General features: G+C 41.4%; 1 protein-coding gene across 4 annotated transcripts in view; it reads left to right on the top strand.

The window, feature by feature from the left end:
- The window catches only part of SLC26A3 (solute carrier family 26 member 3), a 30,215-nt gene that overhangs the window by 4,986 nt on the left and 7,212 nt on the right, over positions 1 to 18,017 (top strand). The window contains exons 1-15 of one of the 4 annotated variants that reach the window (XM_064422033.1): positions 6,128 to 6,329; positions 9,833 to 9,968; positions 10,770 to 10,909; positions 11,022 to 11,132; positions 11,221 to 11,378; positions 12,140 to 12,304; positions 12,998 to 13,150; positions 13,906 to 13,988; positions 14,852 to 14,999; positions 15,132 to 15,245; positions 15,358 to 15,435; positions 15,850 to 15,945; positions 16,855 to 16,961; positions 17,242 to 17,311; positions 17,400 to 17,492. In XM_064422033.1, coding sequence (XP_064278103.1) covers positions 9,838 to 9,968; positions 10,770 to 10,909; positions 11,022 to 11,132; positions 11,221 to 11,378; positions 12,140 to 12,304; positions 12,998 to 13,150; positions 13,906 to 13,988; positions 14,852 to 14,999; positions 15,132 to 15,245; positions 15,358 to 15,435; positions 15,850 to 15,945; positions 16,855 to 16,961; positions 17,242 to 17,311; positions 17,400 to 17,492 — 1,647 coding nt within the window. In that variant the 5' untranslated portion in view covers positions 6,128 to 6,329; positions 9,833 to 9,837. Of the gene's footprint in view, positions 1 to 6,127; positions 6,355 to 9,769; positions 9,969 to 10,769; positions 10,910 to 11,021; positions 11,133 to 11,220; positions 11,379 to 12,139; positions 12,305 to 12,997; positions 13,151 to 13,905; positions 13,989 to 14,851; positions 15,000 to 15,131; positions 15,246 to 15,357; positions 15,436 to 15,849; positions 15,946 to 16,854; positions 16,962 to 17,241; positions 17,312 to 17,399; positions 17,493 to 18,017 lie in introns of those variants that run through there. The other 3 variants (XM_064422030.1, XM_064422029.1, XM_064422032.1) reach the window with 3 other exon arrangements.

Genomic DNA, 18,017 nt, shown 5'->3' with positions numbered 1-18,017 from the left:
TGGGACTGTGAGCATAGAAATTCACATTGCGTCAACAAATAGAAAATGAAAATTCATTCAAATGCTGCATTTGTGGTTGTTTGTTTCGTTGTGTTGTTTTTTTCCCCTGCATCTCTCAGTTGTCATACTTGTAAATCTTCTCAAATTAGCACAGTTAATAAGGCATGCTACAACCACTTTCCTACTGTCTCCTGAGCAGACACTATGCCAGGTCAGGCCACCTGCTGATCTGCATAAAGATTTCATCATCTTCCTGTGTCAATCTGCAAACAAGCAGATAGGAAGAATATTCAGGGGTGTGAGTGCAACAGAGGGTACTGTGGGGCTTTTCAGCAGCAGGAGAAATCTCATTTGTAGATTAAGAGCGACAAAAAGATGTTTAACTTCTTACAACTGAATTTAGCTCTTGAACTTTATGCTTAATTTGTCCTACTTGTATTTATTATAAGAGTATTTAAAAATATATATATATTTAATATTTTATTTACTGCTTAATGTATTTTAATATGGTTTTAAAGAATGTGGTATCTGTATGACATAGGGAAGCAAACTTTAAAGAAGTGAAAGTTTGCTAGCACTAATCTGGAAATTAATCTAAGCCACTGATATTCAGCATGTGGTCTTTGAACCCAGTGTTTTACTTCTAAGGATCTTTGTGACATGAGTAAGAAAAACAGACTTCTCTATGATAGACTTCAATGTATGCTTGAAGGATCTATATGGAAATGTTTATGACCCCACAAATAGAAGTTAAGTATGATAACAGCATGTTGAAAAATAACAAGAATTTCAAAGAATGCCAGCAGCAAATCATTGCAATGTAGGAACACTTAGCAACTACCAAAATATTCAGGAAAGTGAGGCTCCTTAAATAATCTGAAACTATCCTGATGTATGATCAAAAGACAAAATACTCCATATCCCATGGCAACTTGTTTTGTACAATTCCAGGGAAAGAGCAGGCTGTTAATAAATGTAAGTTCAGCTTAAAATTCCCAAACCCAGATGTGATTTCAAAGGCGCTATTCACATCTGGATAGCTCTGGAACCAACACTTGGCAATGAAGTGGGTGATTGTAGACCCCAGACCTGTGGAACCTGCAGGTGCGTGAATCCCTCTGCTAGATGAACACAGCAATGTTGCTCCATGAGCAAAACCCCAGACAATTTCATTTTGCACATTCTTGCAAAACAAGCTGACACTGATAGGAACGCAGGAACTGATAAGAGACCTGGTGAAATATTAGGAAAGACATTTTTCCATGTCACTGTCACCCATTGGAAACTCCAAGGATAATTCACACAGTTTAAGGAATGGCACAGTCTAAAGTATCTGGAGATAGTGGAGTATTTTATTGCGGTGGTATCTGCAAAGGTACATCACACGGGGAGACCTAGAGCAGAAACATAAATGATTACTAGATGTCTCTGACAGTGTTTGTATATATTCTAATGTTCCACCAGCTACCTAGAAATATATTATTTGTTTGAGTTATTTTTAACAGTTTATTTTAAGGTTGTTTCAAAATGGATATGCTAGTAAAAGTGTGCTCAGCTGGACTTTAGGAAAGAAACTGGGAACAGTGGCCAGGGCTCACCTGTGAAATACGGTGCTGACAACCATTCATGGAAGTTTCTTGTCATATTCTGCCAGGTAGTATTTTGGCCATTTATAATTATTTTGGTTTTGCTTTTTCTTTCATGACAGCTTGACTTTGTTCCTATGTAACAGAAATATTTTTGAATTAATTGAAATTCAGGTAACCGCTGTGGTCTTCAAGGACCATTATCTTGACCCTGGCTTCCCAGAGATGGGATATGCCTGGAGGAGGAATATACATGGACACTGCATGCAAGCCTGAGGTGGACAGGACACCCTGCAATGCTTCTTCTTTGGCCTGGTGGAACACAGAATGTTTTTACATTCTCACATGGCTGAAAACCCCTTGCAAATGGGGGTCCCGCAAGCATCTCTGTGGCAGGTGTCCCTGTAGCCAGCAGACAGGACATCAGGGTGGAGTGGCAAGGCTGAGCCTCCCACTCCAGCACAGCACAAAAAGAGGCAATCCACATCTCTGCTTTATTTCAGATATCTGAACACTCACTGCAGTCTGTGTTAAACACAACTCCATGCTCATGTAGCAGTCCCCCTGTACCGATATCTGTAGCAGTATCTGGCTGTGACACTGCAAATTCCCTGACTCACTCATCACCAGCTCTGTGATTGTGCTCCCTCCCATCCCTGTGATTCCTAGCCTGGTTGAGTCTCAATATATTGCTAGATTCAGCAACTGTGAAAGTACAGTCAAATGCTGAATTGACAAGTCTAATGGGTTGGTTGTCTCTGATGTGAGAGAATGCTTAATTAATTTTCTTAATGAAGTTAAAAAAGACAGCTTTAAATGAAAACAAATTACATACATCTTAAGCAAAATACAGAAAGTTCATAAGAGGGAAAATAACATTGGATTAAAATATGATACTTTTGTATTAAAGAAGAATCAAGCACTATTTTTAATGTTGGCAGAGAAGGATGTCAAAACTTGTTCTGAAAAGCGATGTACAGGATTTTGTGTTTGTGCTCTTCATTATGGTGTAATTGAATCCTATAAACACCAAATACTGACGCCATGGTTGCTGGCTTTCAGGGCACAATAACTGTAAAGTCCATAAAAAAGATAATAAAATCACAGAAGTATAATAAAAAAGTGTGAATAGAAAATTAGAGGTATGTGAATCTGACACCAATCTTTTATTGGAAATTTCCAGTTGCACTTCACCATACACTGCAATAACTGCACTGGGTGCTCCTGCTTATAGTGTGCTCTATACAAAGGAGTGATAACTTTCAATGATTCACATTCTAGCAGGGTGTCAGCTCTTCTGGAGGCACCAAGCAAAATTCCAGCCCTCTTTTTCTACAGGTCTCAATAAACCTGAGCAATCAAGAAATATCACTGTTAATTGAACTAATCTCTTCCCACCCAACCTCACTGCCCTTTCCTATCTTATGTTGTTTGCCTCATATTTGCATCTTGACTAAACTTACTCATCCTCATCCTAGTTTTAGGTGTCACCACTGAATTTGACACAGTAATGTGACTGATTTGAATTGAGCTTCAGGATGCTAGTAAAAGAAATTTGCTGTAAAAAAACCTAACGTACTAGAGATGATAAGAAGTAAAAAGTGAAATGACATTATGCTTCCTTCTGGCGTCAGAGTCCTGAGTCTGTGAGTACAAGTGACACCTCTACTTTCCATGACGGCCTCTGAGGGCCAAGCATTTTTCCATTTCTTTCTTGGATGTCCCCAGTGGGAGCTTCAAATCTTCCTAAGGATGCCATTCAGAGGGTGTGTCCCTGTCTTTCCTCCAAAAAGGAGAGAGGAACTGGCACTGACTAGATGCATGCCCAAACCGCCTGCTGCACTTACCACTGAGCAAAATGCATTTACATGCTAACCTGCCCGAGTAGAACAGAGTGTCATTTTTTAAATGGTTGGAAGAACTTGAGTTTTGGGTGTTTTGCACCTCTAGCATCACAGCAGATGGTATTGTGAGCAAACTTTGCTTCCAGGCTTTGGGCAGAACCTGGCCAGAAGACAGGATGTTGCCAGAAAGCTACACAGGAGAACAGAAGTTTTGTACAGCACATGGTGGAGGAAAACATTGGGAAACACTAGAAATCTGTATGGGCTGATGCTGTTATCCATGTTCTCAGCCAGCTAATCTCCCAGTATCGATACTGGTGTTTGTTTAACACTGACGAAAGACATGGAGCACTTCACAAGACAAATCCTGCATCTCCAGCAGAACTGTTTTCTTCTTCCTCTGTGAAGAATAGCTTATTTATGCAGTAAGTCACTGAATTTGTTGCTGCTTTATCTCACTCCAGTCACTTGTTCTTCCTTCTCCATCCTGGCCAGGGTGGGAGGCAGCACAGGTAAAGCCCTTCAGAGCTCAGCTCACCAAGGGGCTTTCAAGAGCTGTAGATGGTTTTCAGCTCCCTTGAAAACAAAGGGAAGCTGAGAGTGCTTGAGGCTTGGCAAAGGATCAGGCTGTGACTGATTTACATCTCTGAACTCTCTGTGTTTATGGAGCTACCTGAGAGACAGAACAATCAGGAATTTTCATTTCCTCCTCCTCCTCTGCTCTGCCTAGGTCATTTCCTCCTCCTCTTTCTGCCTGTGAAAAGGCCACACTTTTCCAGTTAGTTACTTTAGCTGTTTTTTGAGTATCTGGTACAAGGACATAAAGGGTTTGCACAGCTGAACTTGTGCAGTGTGAGACACAGGCACCAGCCTCCTGTGTGGCCTTTGTGCATGAAAGCTCTTCTGCACTATCAGGGGAAAATAATGTTTTTAACACTACTGCTGAAAACAGAAAAGCCAAAGTGTTTATTCCCTTTGTCAGTCCACATACCACCTTATTGCTTCAGTGAGTTAGTGGAAATAATCCAAGAGTAAAGCACTTACAGGTAGATGTGAGGAAGCCAAAGACAAGACCCTACTGACTTCTTTAGAGCCAAGGGTCCCTCCTGCACTTAAACCTAGTCTTTAAAAAGCTCTTCTCTAGTTTATGTTGCAGATTCTTGTGATCTATCATGAACACAAAGAATTAAAAATTTTAAAGCACTTCTATAATCACACCCTGTGAGAAGGGAAACCAAAAGCTGTTAACCTGTTTTATGGTTTTTATGGGGCTTTTTATAGTTGATGGTTCTAAGCTTTTTAAATGTTTGTTATTTTAATGGTATAAGTAAAAAACTAAATTGTGCCAGTTTCACAAACTGCAGTTAATTCCTTAAGCAAACAGCAGGTTCCAAAACAGGGTCTTGCTGATGCAGAGAAGGTGCTCACAACAGTTTGGGAAGTGACCTGGGATCTCTACTGACTAGACAAGCTTATGGTCTTGGTTAGAAGTGTAGCTCTAACTTTCAAAAGAACCTGAGGTCTCAAACATCTCTCAGGGGGCTAAAGCACAAGAAAGAAATCCTGCTGAATGGTCTAATAGAGGTCACACCTTGTGAGATTGGATACTGGGGTCCTGCTTGCTTCATCATGTCTTGGTCTAATAACTGACTGAAATGTGGGCAAATGAGCTGAGGACAGAATTCCAGGCTCCTCCTGCCTCTTCTCCTGGATCCATGTGTGTGACTGATCCTGCAGAGCATGAAGGGTGCCCATCCTCATGTTGTGACTTTTCACTAGATGAAGAAAACTTTCTTCAGGGGCAGAGTCTGCAACTTCAAATCCCCAGAGGCTAAGTCAAGCTCTGACTTCCAGAGCAGAGGAGTACCCTAAGGAGCCTGGCAAACCATGGTCTTCATGATAACATGGGTATCAACAGCTGAAGCATTGCTGGGTGTTCATGTCAGTGTGATTAAGCAAAGGCTCGTAAGGATGGTTTTCATCAGGGCACGTCAATGCTGGAGTGTTCTCAGCACCTCAGCTCTGAAGGCTCACTGCTGTCATGAACACAGGCACCTGGAACTGAAGTTGCAACCTGAGGCCTCAAAATGCTATTTCATGTATCTCCTTAGGAGGTTTTAGGTATCTCAGGGAGATGTTTATCAAAGGTTCACTTTGGCCTAGGGAGGATAATCCCCCCGGTTGCTCTGTGGGCAGTGAGGGCAGCAGGAGTTCAGTCCAACCCACCCATGCCACAGTAAGTGGCCAGACACGTGGTCTGTGCCTTTCCACTCTCTGTCATGGGGTGCCACAGCTCTCAGCTGTCCTTTGGAAATCCCTGCAAGATTATTTTTGGCAATAGTCTGAGAATCCAGAACCTGTGTTTGGAAAGACAATTTAGGGACTGTTAAAGATGCTTTGGAAGAAGATCTGGGGAGGCAAGCTTTGCTCAGAGCTGGCATGCCCAGCAGCCCATCTCCCTCATCAATGTCTTAGGCCTCTTCAGAAGTGAAGGGTACCATAGCTGAGCTCTGTCCACAGTTCCCACTTCAGCTCAGCAACAACACAGGATTGCAACAGACAGTCCTTCTTATTCATCTCTGTTTTCCCATCTGATCTTTGCAGACCAATCAGAAACAGTTCACCAAACAAAGATAAGCAATATCCCAGAGAACTTTAAGAAATTACTCCTTATCACCCCTCCTGAGGATAGGCTCAACGGTCAAGGCCACAGTTAAATCTTCCTTTTCTTGTAAAAGTTAACTGAAGTTAGTTATTAAAGTGCTGGCAGTATTTAGGGAGGTTCTGAAGTGAAGAAGAGCACAAGATACCTGCACTGCCTGTGAAAATTTCAGGGGCATCTTTATCCAAAAAATCTTGCTGTGGTTTCTTCTGAAGAGCTTCCTGGAAGATATACCAGGTACAACTTAAAAGTGTCATTGTAGGTATGGGATATGTGAAGTGACGCTTATAAATGAAATGCTTCTAGTCATGTGTTTTATTTTTTGTAAAATGTAAAATTTCCTTGGTGGAATTTCTTTTTATTTTTCAATTGTTTATATTGCAGAGAAGTTCAATTTGTGAGTGATAAACATAGATTTAAAAGTGAGATGGATCATGTTAATATTGTATTATTCAATTAAAATGACATATTTTTGTGTATTTCTTAGTCAATATTTAGGATCAATCAATTAAGGGAAAAAGTATCCTTTTGTTAATCCTCTTAACAAAATGGCACACATGAAAATACACATTTCCAAGATTTCATAGAGCTGAGGGATTAGCAGTAGAGTTGGAGATTTTTACATGTGAGAAATGGTAATGCTTTTAATTTCTGACCATGGGAACAGGATCAGAGGCTATATGGATTAAAACTGAACCAGAATGTTGTCTCTAGAGTTCTATTTCAGATCTAGTCTTGGTCAATAGTGACTGAAAGTTGTAACCACTCAATAGTTGTGCAGTGTGAGCTTGGTCTGTGCTGGTGTTCCTCATGTGTGAGTGGACACATTATAGAAGTCATCAGAAGAATTGGTTTTGTCCCCCAAGGAGCCCAAGGCACACTAGAGAGTCAATGTGGGTTACTGGAGTACAGACTTCTCTTTTGAGGAATTTGTGAAGGACATTGGTCTTCACCATGCTGGTACTTTTCACAATATCCTCCTTATCTTTAAAACATCTAAAATAAGTAATGACTAACTGATAAAAAACCCCTTCCTATACTGAAGGCATCCCATCTTTTTAAAGATATATGGGAAGAAAGGGAGAGTGGACAAGAGGAAGGCAATACTGGCTGCATTGTGGTATCTGACACCTGCTGACAGAGCCTTGGAAGAGGGAATGAGACAGGAGAAGCTTGCCTAGCACCAGTGGTTATCTATCTGCAGCAAGGTAGCACTGTGTGGTCCTGTTTACCTGCCAGGGAACAGGCTGAAGGCACCTTCCACTGCACTGCAGGTGCCTGGGCTGGCTTGGTTAAACCTCACTGAAGCACAGCACTGTGGTGTTTAATGCAGACTTCAGCTTGGCAAGGCTCCTGGTCCCCCCTGCAGCTCTAAACCATCAGACCCCAAGAAAGTCTGTAAATTGGGGGGGCATTCAGGAGGTAAAAAATACATGCAATGAGACCAGCACTAATAAACCAAAGGATGTTTAGAGAGTTGTGAAGAAGATATTGTATCCTCCCTGAAACTGGTGCAGTAAGTTTTGCCTGACGAAAGAAGAACGGCTGGGCAAGGGGCAGGAGGGACAACTGAAGTAGTCCCAAAAGCTACAGCAGCTACAGCACTGACGAAAATCTGAAATGAAAGAGTCACCCATACACTTCTTTTATTTTTTATGGCTTATGAACTTTTCAAAGGGTACAAATAGTACATCTTGTGCCCTATAATGTAATGGACAAAACTATTCCACAGGACTTTCAGCAATATCCCTCTTTGTGACATGAAGTCTAAAAGGCAGATACACAGACTAGGAAACAGAGCAATTTAAAACCTTTAATAGATGAAACAATTTCTTGCAAATCTAAGTAACCACGATTTATCAGGGAATAAACTGAACTAACAAATTTTTTCATTGAAATTTTATCAGCCTCAGTTTTGGAGCTATGATCCCAACAGAGGGAGGCATAGCAGTGTAAAATTACAGATCAGAGTATTATTTTAACTGGCTTTGGATCAGTGTTTTGAATGAGCTTAGATTTTGAGCATTTGCTTGCTAGAATAATTGCCTGCCAGTTTTTGGAAAATATTACAGATCAACTTTTTTTAATGTTAAAACAAAGAGTAAAAATGTTTAACCCATTGCCAAAATAATGAATCCTTAGTGCAAGAATAGTATGTCAACAAAATATCTAAGATGTTTATTGATATTGTTTGGACTTCGACACGTGTCTATGAATTTCCACAGAATGAACAACAAGGAAACTAAAATTAAATCACTTCAAATAGGTCAATAAGAGGCTCTGAGCTGTATCAAAGTTTTAAGATGGGATTCACATTTTAGTGCCAAGATTGTCATAGATTAAAAGCTTTTCATCTGTTCATAACTATGCAAGCAGCTTTGTGCCACATTAAAATCTGTGCTGTGATATTTCCAAATGTTGAGTACTCACTGATCTGAGTTAGAAATGCATGTAGGGTGTTTCAGCAAGAGTCAGATGATAGACATGAGCAAGAAACTGGTGCTGGTCAGGCATCTGACAAGAGACCACCAGCCAGCACCAAGGCACCGTGGAGCATTTTCATTCAGGAAGAGAAAATAAATTAAAAAATTCTATTATCAGTGTCCCAAAAGACTACTTGCTTCCTACAGCACATCTTCATCTCTAAGTCAAAACAAAATAGAACAGGATCAAACAGATTAGTTCCAGTTGGAAGGATCTTACAATGATCATCTAGTCCAACTGCTGCTACAAAGAGCAAGTTCCACAGCTTCTGTCTGGGACTAGTACTATATTAAACATTTAATCACGGCTTCAACTGAGAGAAATATTTTTAGACAATACAAGTTTAAGATGAATTTAATGTGGGAAGAATGTGTGGCATAATGAGAAATGTAACAGCACAGTGAGCAGCACAGTGATGGCATCAATTAATTGCTGCAAAATACCCAGGGGTATTGACTGAAATGAGTGATGAGCAGATTCATTCTCATGTGTAATGTGGGCTCCAGGGGTCATTTCTGGAGTGACCCAGGACAGTTTCTCTTCAGCACAAACATGCAAATGTGGGGTGGGACAAGGCAGAAAATAGCATTCAGGTAAGACATTGCAACAATTGTTCGTGAACATGCAGCAGAGGAGAAGCAGTCCAGACAATCTGTGGAAATAAATCTTACAAATAACAAGCAGCAATATTATGCTTTTTTACTACTGAGCCTGATCTTGTCACACAAATCCAGCCCAATACATTCAGCCTTGTCTCTGAATCCAAGAGAGGATGGCTGAGCCCTGTCTGGTCTCTGCCTTTCCTGGATACAGTGAGCTCCCAGCCCTCCTAGCAGTGCCACAAAGAGAAACTGCTTGGGATCTGCTTATTTGTTCTTTAGGAGATTAATTTCCTTTGAGGGAGGAAGTTTTTGATTGTACACGGCTGAATGAGAGATAAATTAACTCAAAAACCATCTTGTCCACTTTTTGGCTGCATCTTTCGAAAGAAATACTTCATGCTCCAGTGAAACACTGCTCTGCAGTGGGAGGAGGAGCAGGGCAGGAGATCACCTTGGCAAAGTGAAGTGGGTGTCTCAACCATCCCTCTTTTGATCTTCAAAGGTGGAAACGCTCAGTTTGGAGCTCACTCAGCTATGCTATGGCTACCTGCCCCACAGTACATAAGGAGCTAACCCTGTTCTTCATTTCAGGTTTTTAAGTGCCTGGAGCAGAGAGGAGCACACACAAGTAACCATCCTATCCTGACATTTCAGGAGAAATGGTTGAACCTGTGGGTAACCATTATGTTATAGCCAGACCTGTGTACTCGGAGAATGCATTCAATGAAGAGCATGAGAAATTGCACAGATACCATAAAACCTTTTGGGATCACCTGAAACTCTATTTTAGGTAAGGAGATTTTTTTTTTTTTTTTTTTTTTAGTTAGATCTAAGAAACAGTCCTGACTGCTTTTGGACAGCATGAACTTCATTGGGACAGTGTCCATCTCCCATTCCAACATAGCAAGTGAAAATTCATTAACTAAATTCAATGTCAGATTTTTCTAATGGATTTTGACTGCTGTTACCCTTAGAAGTCTTCCTACAGCTGTATGTAAGGTAGCTTCTCTTTTTATGGGCCTTTGGCAGCACAGACTCTAGGAAGCCCTTACTTTGTCCTTTCAGTACTTAAAGGGGTCCTGTAAGAAAGACATACCATGACCTGTTGCAGCAGGACAAGGGATGGTGATTTTAAACTAAAAGAAAGTATATTTGGACTGGGTATCAAGAATAATTTTTTATGATGAGGGTGGTGAGGTACTGGCACAGGTTGCCCAGAGACATGGTGGATGCCCTGTCCCTGGAAATATTCAAGGTTAGGTTGGGCAGGGCTCTGAGAAACCTGACCCAGTGGGTGGCATGCCTGCTTACTGGGGTGGAGGTTTGGATTAGATGGCCATAGAGGTTCCTTTCCAACTCCAAGCCATTCTAGGGTTCTATGAGATTTTGGTTTGGAAAGGAGCTCTGAAGGCCACTGGATATACCTTGAAGCACAGATGGCAGTGCAGGTTGATCAGGGCTGTGTCTGGGTGAGATTTTGACTTCTGGCAGCCAGAACCTGAATCCTTCCCCTTTCCTCACCTCTCTGAAACAGGCTGCAATTCAGCCAAGCCATTCACTGACAAAATTTTGTCCCCTTGTGCCTTTGCAGCTGCTCCCCACAAAGGGCCAAAAAAATTGCTTTGGGTTTGTTTCCAGTTGTTTCCTGGCTGCCAGCGTACCGCTTCAGGGAGTGGGTCCTGAGTGACATCATCTCTGGCATCAACACAGGGCTCGTGGCTGTGCTGCAAGGTACCTCTGGGAAATGTGTGTCCTGACACAGCCTGCTAAGCCAGGTGCCAAGGCACTGCTGGCTTCAGCCTGCAACACACACATCACCTTCCCTGGGCCTCTGTCTTTACAGGTCTGGCCTTTGCTTTGCTGGTGAATGTCCCCCCCAGTTATGGACTCTATGCAGCATTCTTCCCTGTCCTGGTCTATTTTATCTTTGGCACATCGAGACATATCTCAGTGGGTGAGTTCAGGCACACCACTTACCCTCCTCAGTGATGAACTACATGCTGCCTCCTCAGATCTTTTAACAAATGCCTTGTGCTGCTCAGGTCCCTTCCCTGTCCTGAGCCTCATGGTGGGAGGAGTCGTCACCAGGCTGGCCCCTGATGACAGCTCTGGAAATGGCAATTCCACAAATACCTCAGCAATAAACGATGAGAGGGTGATGGTGGCTGCATCTGTAACCTTCCTTTCTGGGGTTGTTCAGGTTGGTGAATGTATGTGTGTGTGCACACCTATGTGAACATATGAAGGGTGGCCTGACCTTCCTCTCTGGTTTCTGCTCTTTCTAGTCACCAAAGTAATCCTCTTCCACTTTCCATGTAGCCCACCCTGGCTCACTGATCAGGAGACATTTCTTCCCTCCAGTGGCCAGGCACTCACATGTGCTGTGAAATGCTTGGTTTTGCACAGGCCTGAGCCCTCAGCCCGTACACCTGCAACCTACACCTGCAACAAAAAACAATCTGCTGGATAAGAAAAAAAAAGCTGTGAAAGTAATGTGAATGATGCAGATGCACCAAGAGGAGTAAAAGTTCTGCCTTGCAATAGTAAAATATCTGTATTTGTTGTTTTTTTTTTTTTAAAAACCCATTTATCCTTACTCCCTAATAAGGAATTTCTACAGTTCCTCCCTTCCTGACATACTAATATATTTGTTGCTTCATGAAACACTTGTACTATGTGAAGATATAGGAACTGAAAACCCTAGAAATAAAGATGTATATTTGAGCTATAAAATAAAAGGAATGGGTTTCAACTGCTGTAGCAGTTGTTCTTACTAGTATTATGCCCTCTGTTCCTAAATGTCAGCTTTTGTTGCAAGTCTGGTGAAGGTACATTCCTTAATCTCTGGATGGATAAGATTTGGTGAAAATCTTTGCTTTCATTAGTACGGCTGTCTTTCTTTCAAAGATTGCTTAAAAATACAAATGAATCCCACTGACCTATGCTCATTTTGTGTTTCAGTTGCTTCTGGGAATTTTCCAATTTGGATTCATCGTTATTTATCTATCACAATCATTAATTAGTGGTTTCACAACTGCTGCAGCTATCCACGTTTTGGTATCTCAACTGAAATTCATGTTTCAGCTACCTGTCCCTGGATTTAATAAACCATTTGGCATCATCTATGTAAGTGCTAGGTGTTCATTGTTTGCTAATGCTATTGATATACCTGGGATGTATTTCTGACTGTGTTTCATGAGGCAGTAATAACAACTCAGCTAAAAAATGCAAAGCAGGAGGAAAAACAAGAGAAAAATGAGAAAATGTTATTAGTATTTAGCCAACATTTAAATTTATTACCAAGCACCAAGTTACACCCCATTGGGATAATTAGGTAATATTTACTATTTTGTGTTGGCATATTTCAATTAAGCATTCAACTCTGCTTTAGGGATTTAATTATTCATTTTTGCTGGACTGATATTATACATATTTAATTTGTATATGACACTGTGAGGGCTGTTCGATGAGAAAGGAGAGACAAGAACAGGAAGAAAGGAGTGGAGAAAGGCACCTGCCCAGCAATGCCATTGCTCTCATTTCCTATCATGGACTTGCTTGTTGTTCCAGCCATCCCTCAGGGGCAAATATGGGGGAGAGGGTCACAAGTTAGTGGAAAAGGTCTTTTGCAGATGCTTCTACCATTTGGCAGATGCACATACATTCAGGGGGGCTTGCAGTACACATCATACCACAGGGAATAAATCCCAAACAGCACAATCCTTGGAGCCGTTCAGATACAGGTTCTTCTGGGAGGGATAGTGCTATGTGCCAGGGCAGAACCGTTGCTAAAGCACGTGTTTCTTCCTGATTCTGCAGACTCTAGAGAGCATTTTCAGCCAGATCACAAAAACAAACGTTGCTGACCTCGTCACATCACTGGTTGTCTTGCTTATCGTGTTCGTGGTGAAAGAAATGAACGATCGATACAAAGAAAAGTTACCGGCTCCCATCCCGATCGAGCTCCTTGTGGTGAGTCACTTCCTTTGATTTTGCAATTGCTCCATGTTATGACATGGGAAGTAGAGTTTTAACTATTTCTTCTCCTGTTATCCACTAAATGATCAGTGTTATCATTTTACCTATAAAGAAAAATTTACAGCATTCAGGAGCTATTGTGAGATGTTTTACTTCCATATAGCTGTTCTTAACGGAACATATCTGTGGTGTTGTAAACTATGAATTTTTTCCTTGGACAGAATTGGCTCTGACAGCAGTCAGCTGCAGTCTCACAGCTGAGGCCCTTCTGCACCACACCTGCAAGCAGCTACTGAAATCCTGGATATCTATAGCCACAGACAAATTATTTTGCCCCCCAGCAGCAGAAGGTTTTGTCCATTCAGAACAGCAGAGGGGTGGAGGAAGCTTCACAGGGGCAGCAAGCCCCTGAAATTCTGGAGGATGTATAGACTCAAGCACCACTTGTTTTCCCCCAGAGTCATTGCAGAACCTTGTTAAAACATACCTGGTTTACTAGGTGGGATGATCTCTGTTGTTAGTAAGATATTCTGTTACAATCTGTGTGATTTATGAATGTAAACCCATATTGGTAAGGTCATTCAGGAATGACATCTAAAAAGCAAAGGGATATGAAAACCTGGGGCATAATTCTGCCAGTAGTGATGAGGGTGGACAGTGTGTAAGAGAAGGAAGGCAATGGTGTTTCATAGATTCTTCACACTCTTGCTTTAATGTGCCTAATGGAGGTGTGGTTTATTATCTTTCAGACAATCTTAGCAGCATTGATTTCCTATTTTGTCAACCTTGAAGAAAAATTTGAAGTAGCTGTTGTTGGAAAACTAGAGGAAGGGTAAGTGACTTACAATTCACCGGTGGAGCAAGATGTTCTCTCTGGTTTGGCAGTGTTGAACAAGTTCAGCTATGTTTCTGATTAAAATTATCTGCTTTATCTTCTTCAGTCAGTAAATAAACATTTTTCTCTCAATGATATGACACACTTTCAGTACACAGACTCTAGAGCACATCTCTTACTTATCAAGGAGTACACTGAGACACGAAATAATTGTCCTTCACTTTCTGAGACATCTGGTGAGCAGAGCTTGATGTTTGTCCTTTTTATTGAACTACTTACTCCTGAACTCCTCTGTTTCCCTCACAGCACATGCACAGTTCAGCAGCCACCACCAGCCCTGGGAAGCCACCAGGACCCTGCACCATTCTCCTGCCTGGTCCCATGACCAGCCATCAGTACCAGTACCATTATCCTCCAGAGGCCTCAACATGTGCCCGTCCAGGACTATATCCACATAAAGATTATTTCTCCACATATAGAATATATAGCCTTCATCTGGCTATGCCAGAATTTTGGCATAAAGAATCACGTGGCACATGTCAAGTTAAAAAGAGGGAGGAAGACATTTACTAGGACAGCATTATTTACTTATTTATTTACTAGGAGACCATTATTTATTTATTTATTTACTAGGACAGCAGAGTGAGTCTGGGGTGGTCTCTGTAGCCCCAGAGGTGTTAGTGGGTGAAGCTTGCAGAGCAGCATCTATTTCTGCTCATGGGTCTCCTTTCTTCAGATTTCAGTTGACTGGAAAAAAAAAAATAAGGAGAAAAAAGAATTCCTCCAGAGAGGAATTCTCCCTAGGATCTGCAAAAGACCCCTAGCCATCTCCTTAATGAGTTGAGGATTTTGTCTTTCAGGTTCCACGCGCCGGTTGCACCTGATGTAGACATCCTCCAGAAGTGTATTGGTGATGGCATTTCCATCGCAATTGTTGGGTTTGCAGTAGCCTTCTCCGTGGCTAAAGTGTATTCCATCAAGCATGACTACCCAATAGATGGCAACCAGGTAGGCAAATAACACAGAGATCAATATACTGCATTTATCAATGGGAAATAAGTCATTTTAGGAAAGCTTTGCCTTGTGAATGACTGTCACAAACCAGGCTCTTAAGGACAATCTCTTTTATTTTTATTTCAGGAACTAATTGCTTTTGGGCTGGGTAATATACTTGGTGGATCATTCAAGGGATTTGCCTCCAGCACTGCTCTGTCAAGATCAGGTGTGCAGGAGAGCACAGGAGGCAAAACACAGGTACAGAAGACAGCAAGCCATGATGGCATTTAATGAAAGACAGCTCTTTTTTTCCTAGCTAACCATCATGCCTGTGGGCACTTATTCATTGTGGAATTGTTCTCTCTTGCAGATTGCTGGCATTATCTCATCTGTCATTGTTTTGGTTGTGATCTTGGCCGTTGGTTTTCTCCTGGCACCATTACAGAAGGTATTCACTGGTTTCATCTAATGCTTCCTCTTGCTTCCCAAAGACAGGGCTGATCTCTGAGCACACTGAGAGTGTTCATAGGCTTTAGTGGGAGCCAAAAAGGTTTGAAAAGCTTGGTTCTTCTTCCCATGTTATGCCAGAAAGGACCCCTACATCTGGTCCCTCAAAGGGAACACAAGTACCCAAACACCAAAATCCAACTTTCAGGTGCCAAAAATAAGTGAGATTTACAGCTTCAGTCAGACCCAGCACTGCACCATAGCTGAGGATATTCCAACAGCAGTGTACACTGGGAGCAGCTTCCTGGCCTTTCAGCTGCACTTTGGCCCTATTTGTATGAGCTTTTAATTCCTAACGGTTTGTATTTTATTTGCTTACTTAAACAAGGAATATGTGTTTTGGTCTTTTTAACAGTCAGTCCTTGCATCTTTGGCTCTTGGCAATTTGAAAGGAATGCTCATGCAGTTCAAGGAAATAGGCATCCTCTGGAGAAAGGACAAGTGTGACTGCGTAAGTTGTTTCACAAGCATCAGAAGTTAAATGCTCTGAAAAAGTAATCTCTCATACAAATGTGCTTTTTTTTTAATTCCAGTTTTACTTCACTAAACAGAAAATACAATATTTCTGTGCCTTTTTTACTGGTATATCCCTTGTTAATGTTTTCCATTTTGTCCCATTTATTTGGAGTAGATTCTCACTCTTAACTTCATTTTCATCCATTTCATCAAAATCTGTTAAAATAGTACATTATATAACGTCAAATAGAGATGACAGTTACAGAAAATGCTTAAATGACAGAAAATATCCAAATGTATAAGCATTCAGGACATTTCTCACAATCACACATTGTGTAATATGGAAGATACACAACAACAAACAAATGAAAACTGAGACTTGAAGGGTTTAGTCCAAATGGTAAAGATTGTGGCTAGAGGGCAGGACTCACTCCCTCTCAGAAAATTTAGGCTCATAAATGGTTCCAGGCCTCAGTTTTCCCAGCTGTCAAACTATTTGCCCCATGAAAATGCTTTGAACTCTGTGGCTAAAAGTTATTCAGTATTAGCTAGTAATTTATCTGTTGTGTACACTCACAGCACCTATATTTGCACATTTACAACTCTCAGCTTTACCAGATTTCTGATTGACTTCTAATCTTGCCTTTCTGCTGGATTTTCATTAAGCGTTCACTGAACCACCTATACCATTTTTAAGCTTTTGTTGTCTAGAAATTGTTGTCCCTAGAAACACTCCCTGGTGCTGGTAGGTGACTCTGGCCTTGTTTTACAAGAAAAATAAAACCTTACCAAAAGCAGATGGATATGCTGGACCAGATCTGAGATCTATTTCTGCTCTCACCCTGAGCTCATGCTCCAGGTTCTTGGCATGTTTATAATGTTGACATCCACTGTGTCCCTACAGATTATATGGGTGGTGACTTTCTTAGCTGCCATCTTTCTTGGCCTGGACATTGGGCTAGCAACAGCTGTGGCATTCCAGCTGCTGACCGTGGTGATCCGCTCCCAGATGTGAGTACTTGTTGAATGCAATGGCATCCCAGGGCCTCCTGTTATAAGTTTTCTCCCTCTGTACAGAGAAGGGCAACAGCCCTGTCTGTGCCTTGGTCTGTCCAGCAACCATGCTTGGAAAAATAATTTACAGGCATAAGCCTTTGGATGTGGGGGCTTGCCTCAGTGTGCCACCCCAGCTGAGATGGTTTCATTTGATCCTTCCCAGCCCCCCTGTTCTGGTGTGGGACACAAATAATTGTGTGTGTGTAAATAATTGTGTGTGTGTGTTTGTTCACAGTCCAAGCTGCACTGTTTTGGCCAATGTTGGGAGAAGTAACATTTACAGAAACAGGAAGGATTACACTGATGTAAGAAATGTCTCATTTCTTTTACCACCTGTTGCACTTGTGCTTTTGTAGCAAACATTGCCACTGACACTTTTGCTTCATTTTACAGATCTATGAGCCAGAGGGAGTGAAGATTTTCAGATGCTCCTCTCCGATATTCTTTGCTAATATTGAATTCTTCAGAGAGAAACTCATCACTGCTGTAAGTGTCCGGGGCTGTTCTTAACATATGAATTGTGTGACACTTTAAGGTGGATACAGTTTCCCAATAATTGCTATATATGCAGCCATTCCACAGTTCAAGGGTGAATTTTCTTTATACTGTTGCCACTACTGTAATATAACATGTATGCACACACCTCTGAGAAACAGAACAGCCTGACTCATGCTGAACTTACACCATAGAAATGTTTATACCAAATATATACTTGTAGCATAACAATATATATTTCAAGAAGAAAGGAGTGTAAACATAAATAATATAAAGGAAAATTTGTTTTATTTTATTCTATTTGCTCTTGTATTATTTACACACAATAAATTTTAGTTTACTTCTCTTGCCCCAAGAACCTAACCGCAACAGTCAGAAGAATGCCAAATGGAATCATTCTCTCAAAGAGGTCTTAACATCTTTCATAACAACCTGGTGAATGCAGCCAGTGTTTCCATAACCATCACAGAGATCCAGGACCCCTGAGGCCCCACTGTGTGAATGAGGCCCACCATC

This window comes from Passer domesticus, chromosome 5 (assembly GCF_036417665.1).
Source record: "Passer domesticus isolate bPasDom1 chromosome 5, bPasDom1.hap1, whole genome shotgun sequence".
NCBI lineage: Eukaryota > Metazoa > Chordata > Aves > Passeriformes > Passeridae > Passer > Passer domesticus.
The sequence above is the reverse complement of the archived record's forward strand: the minus strand, read 5'-3'. Positions and strand labels throughout refer to the sequence as shown.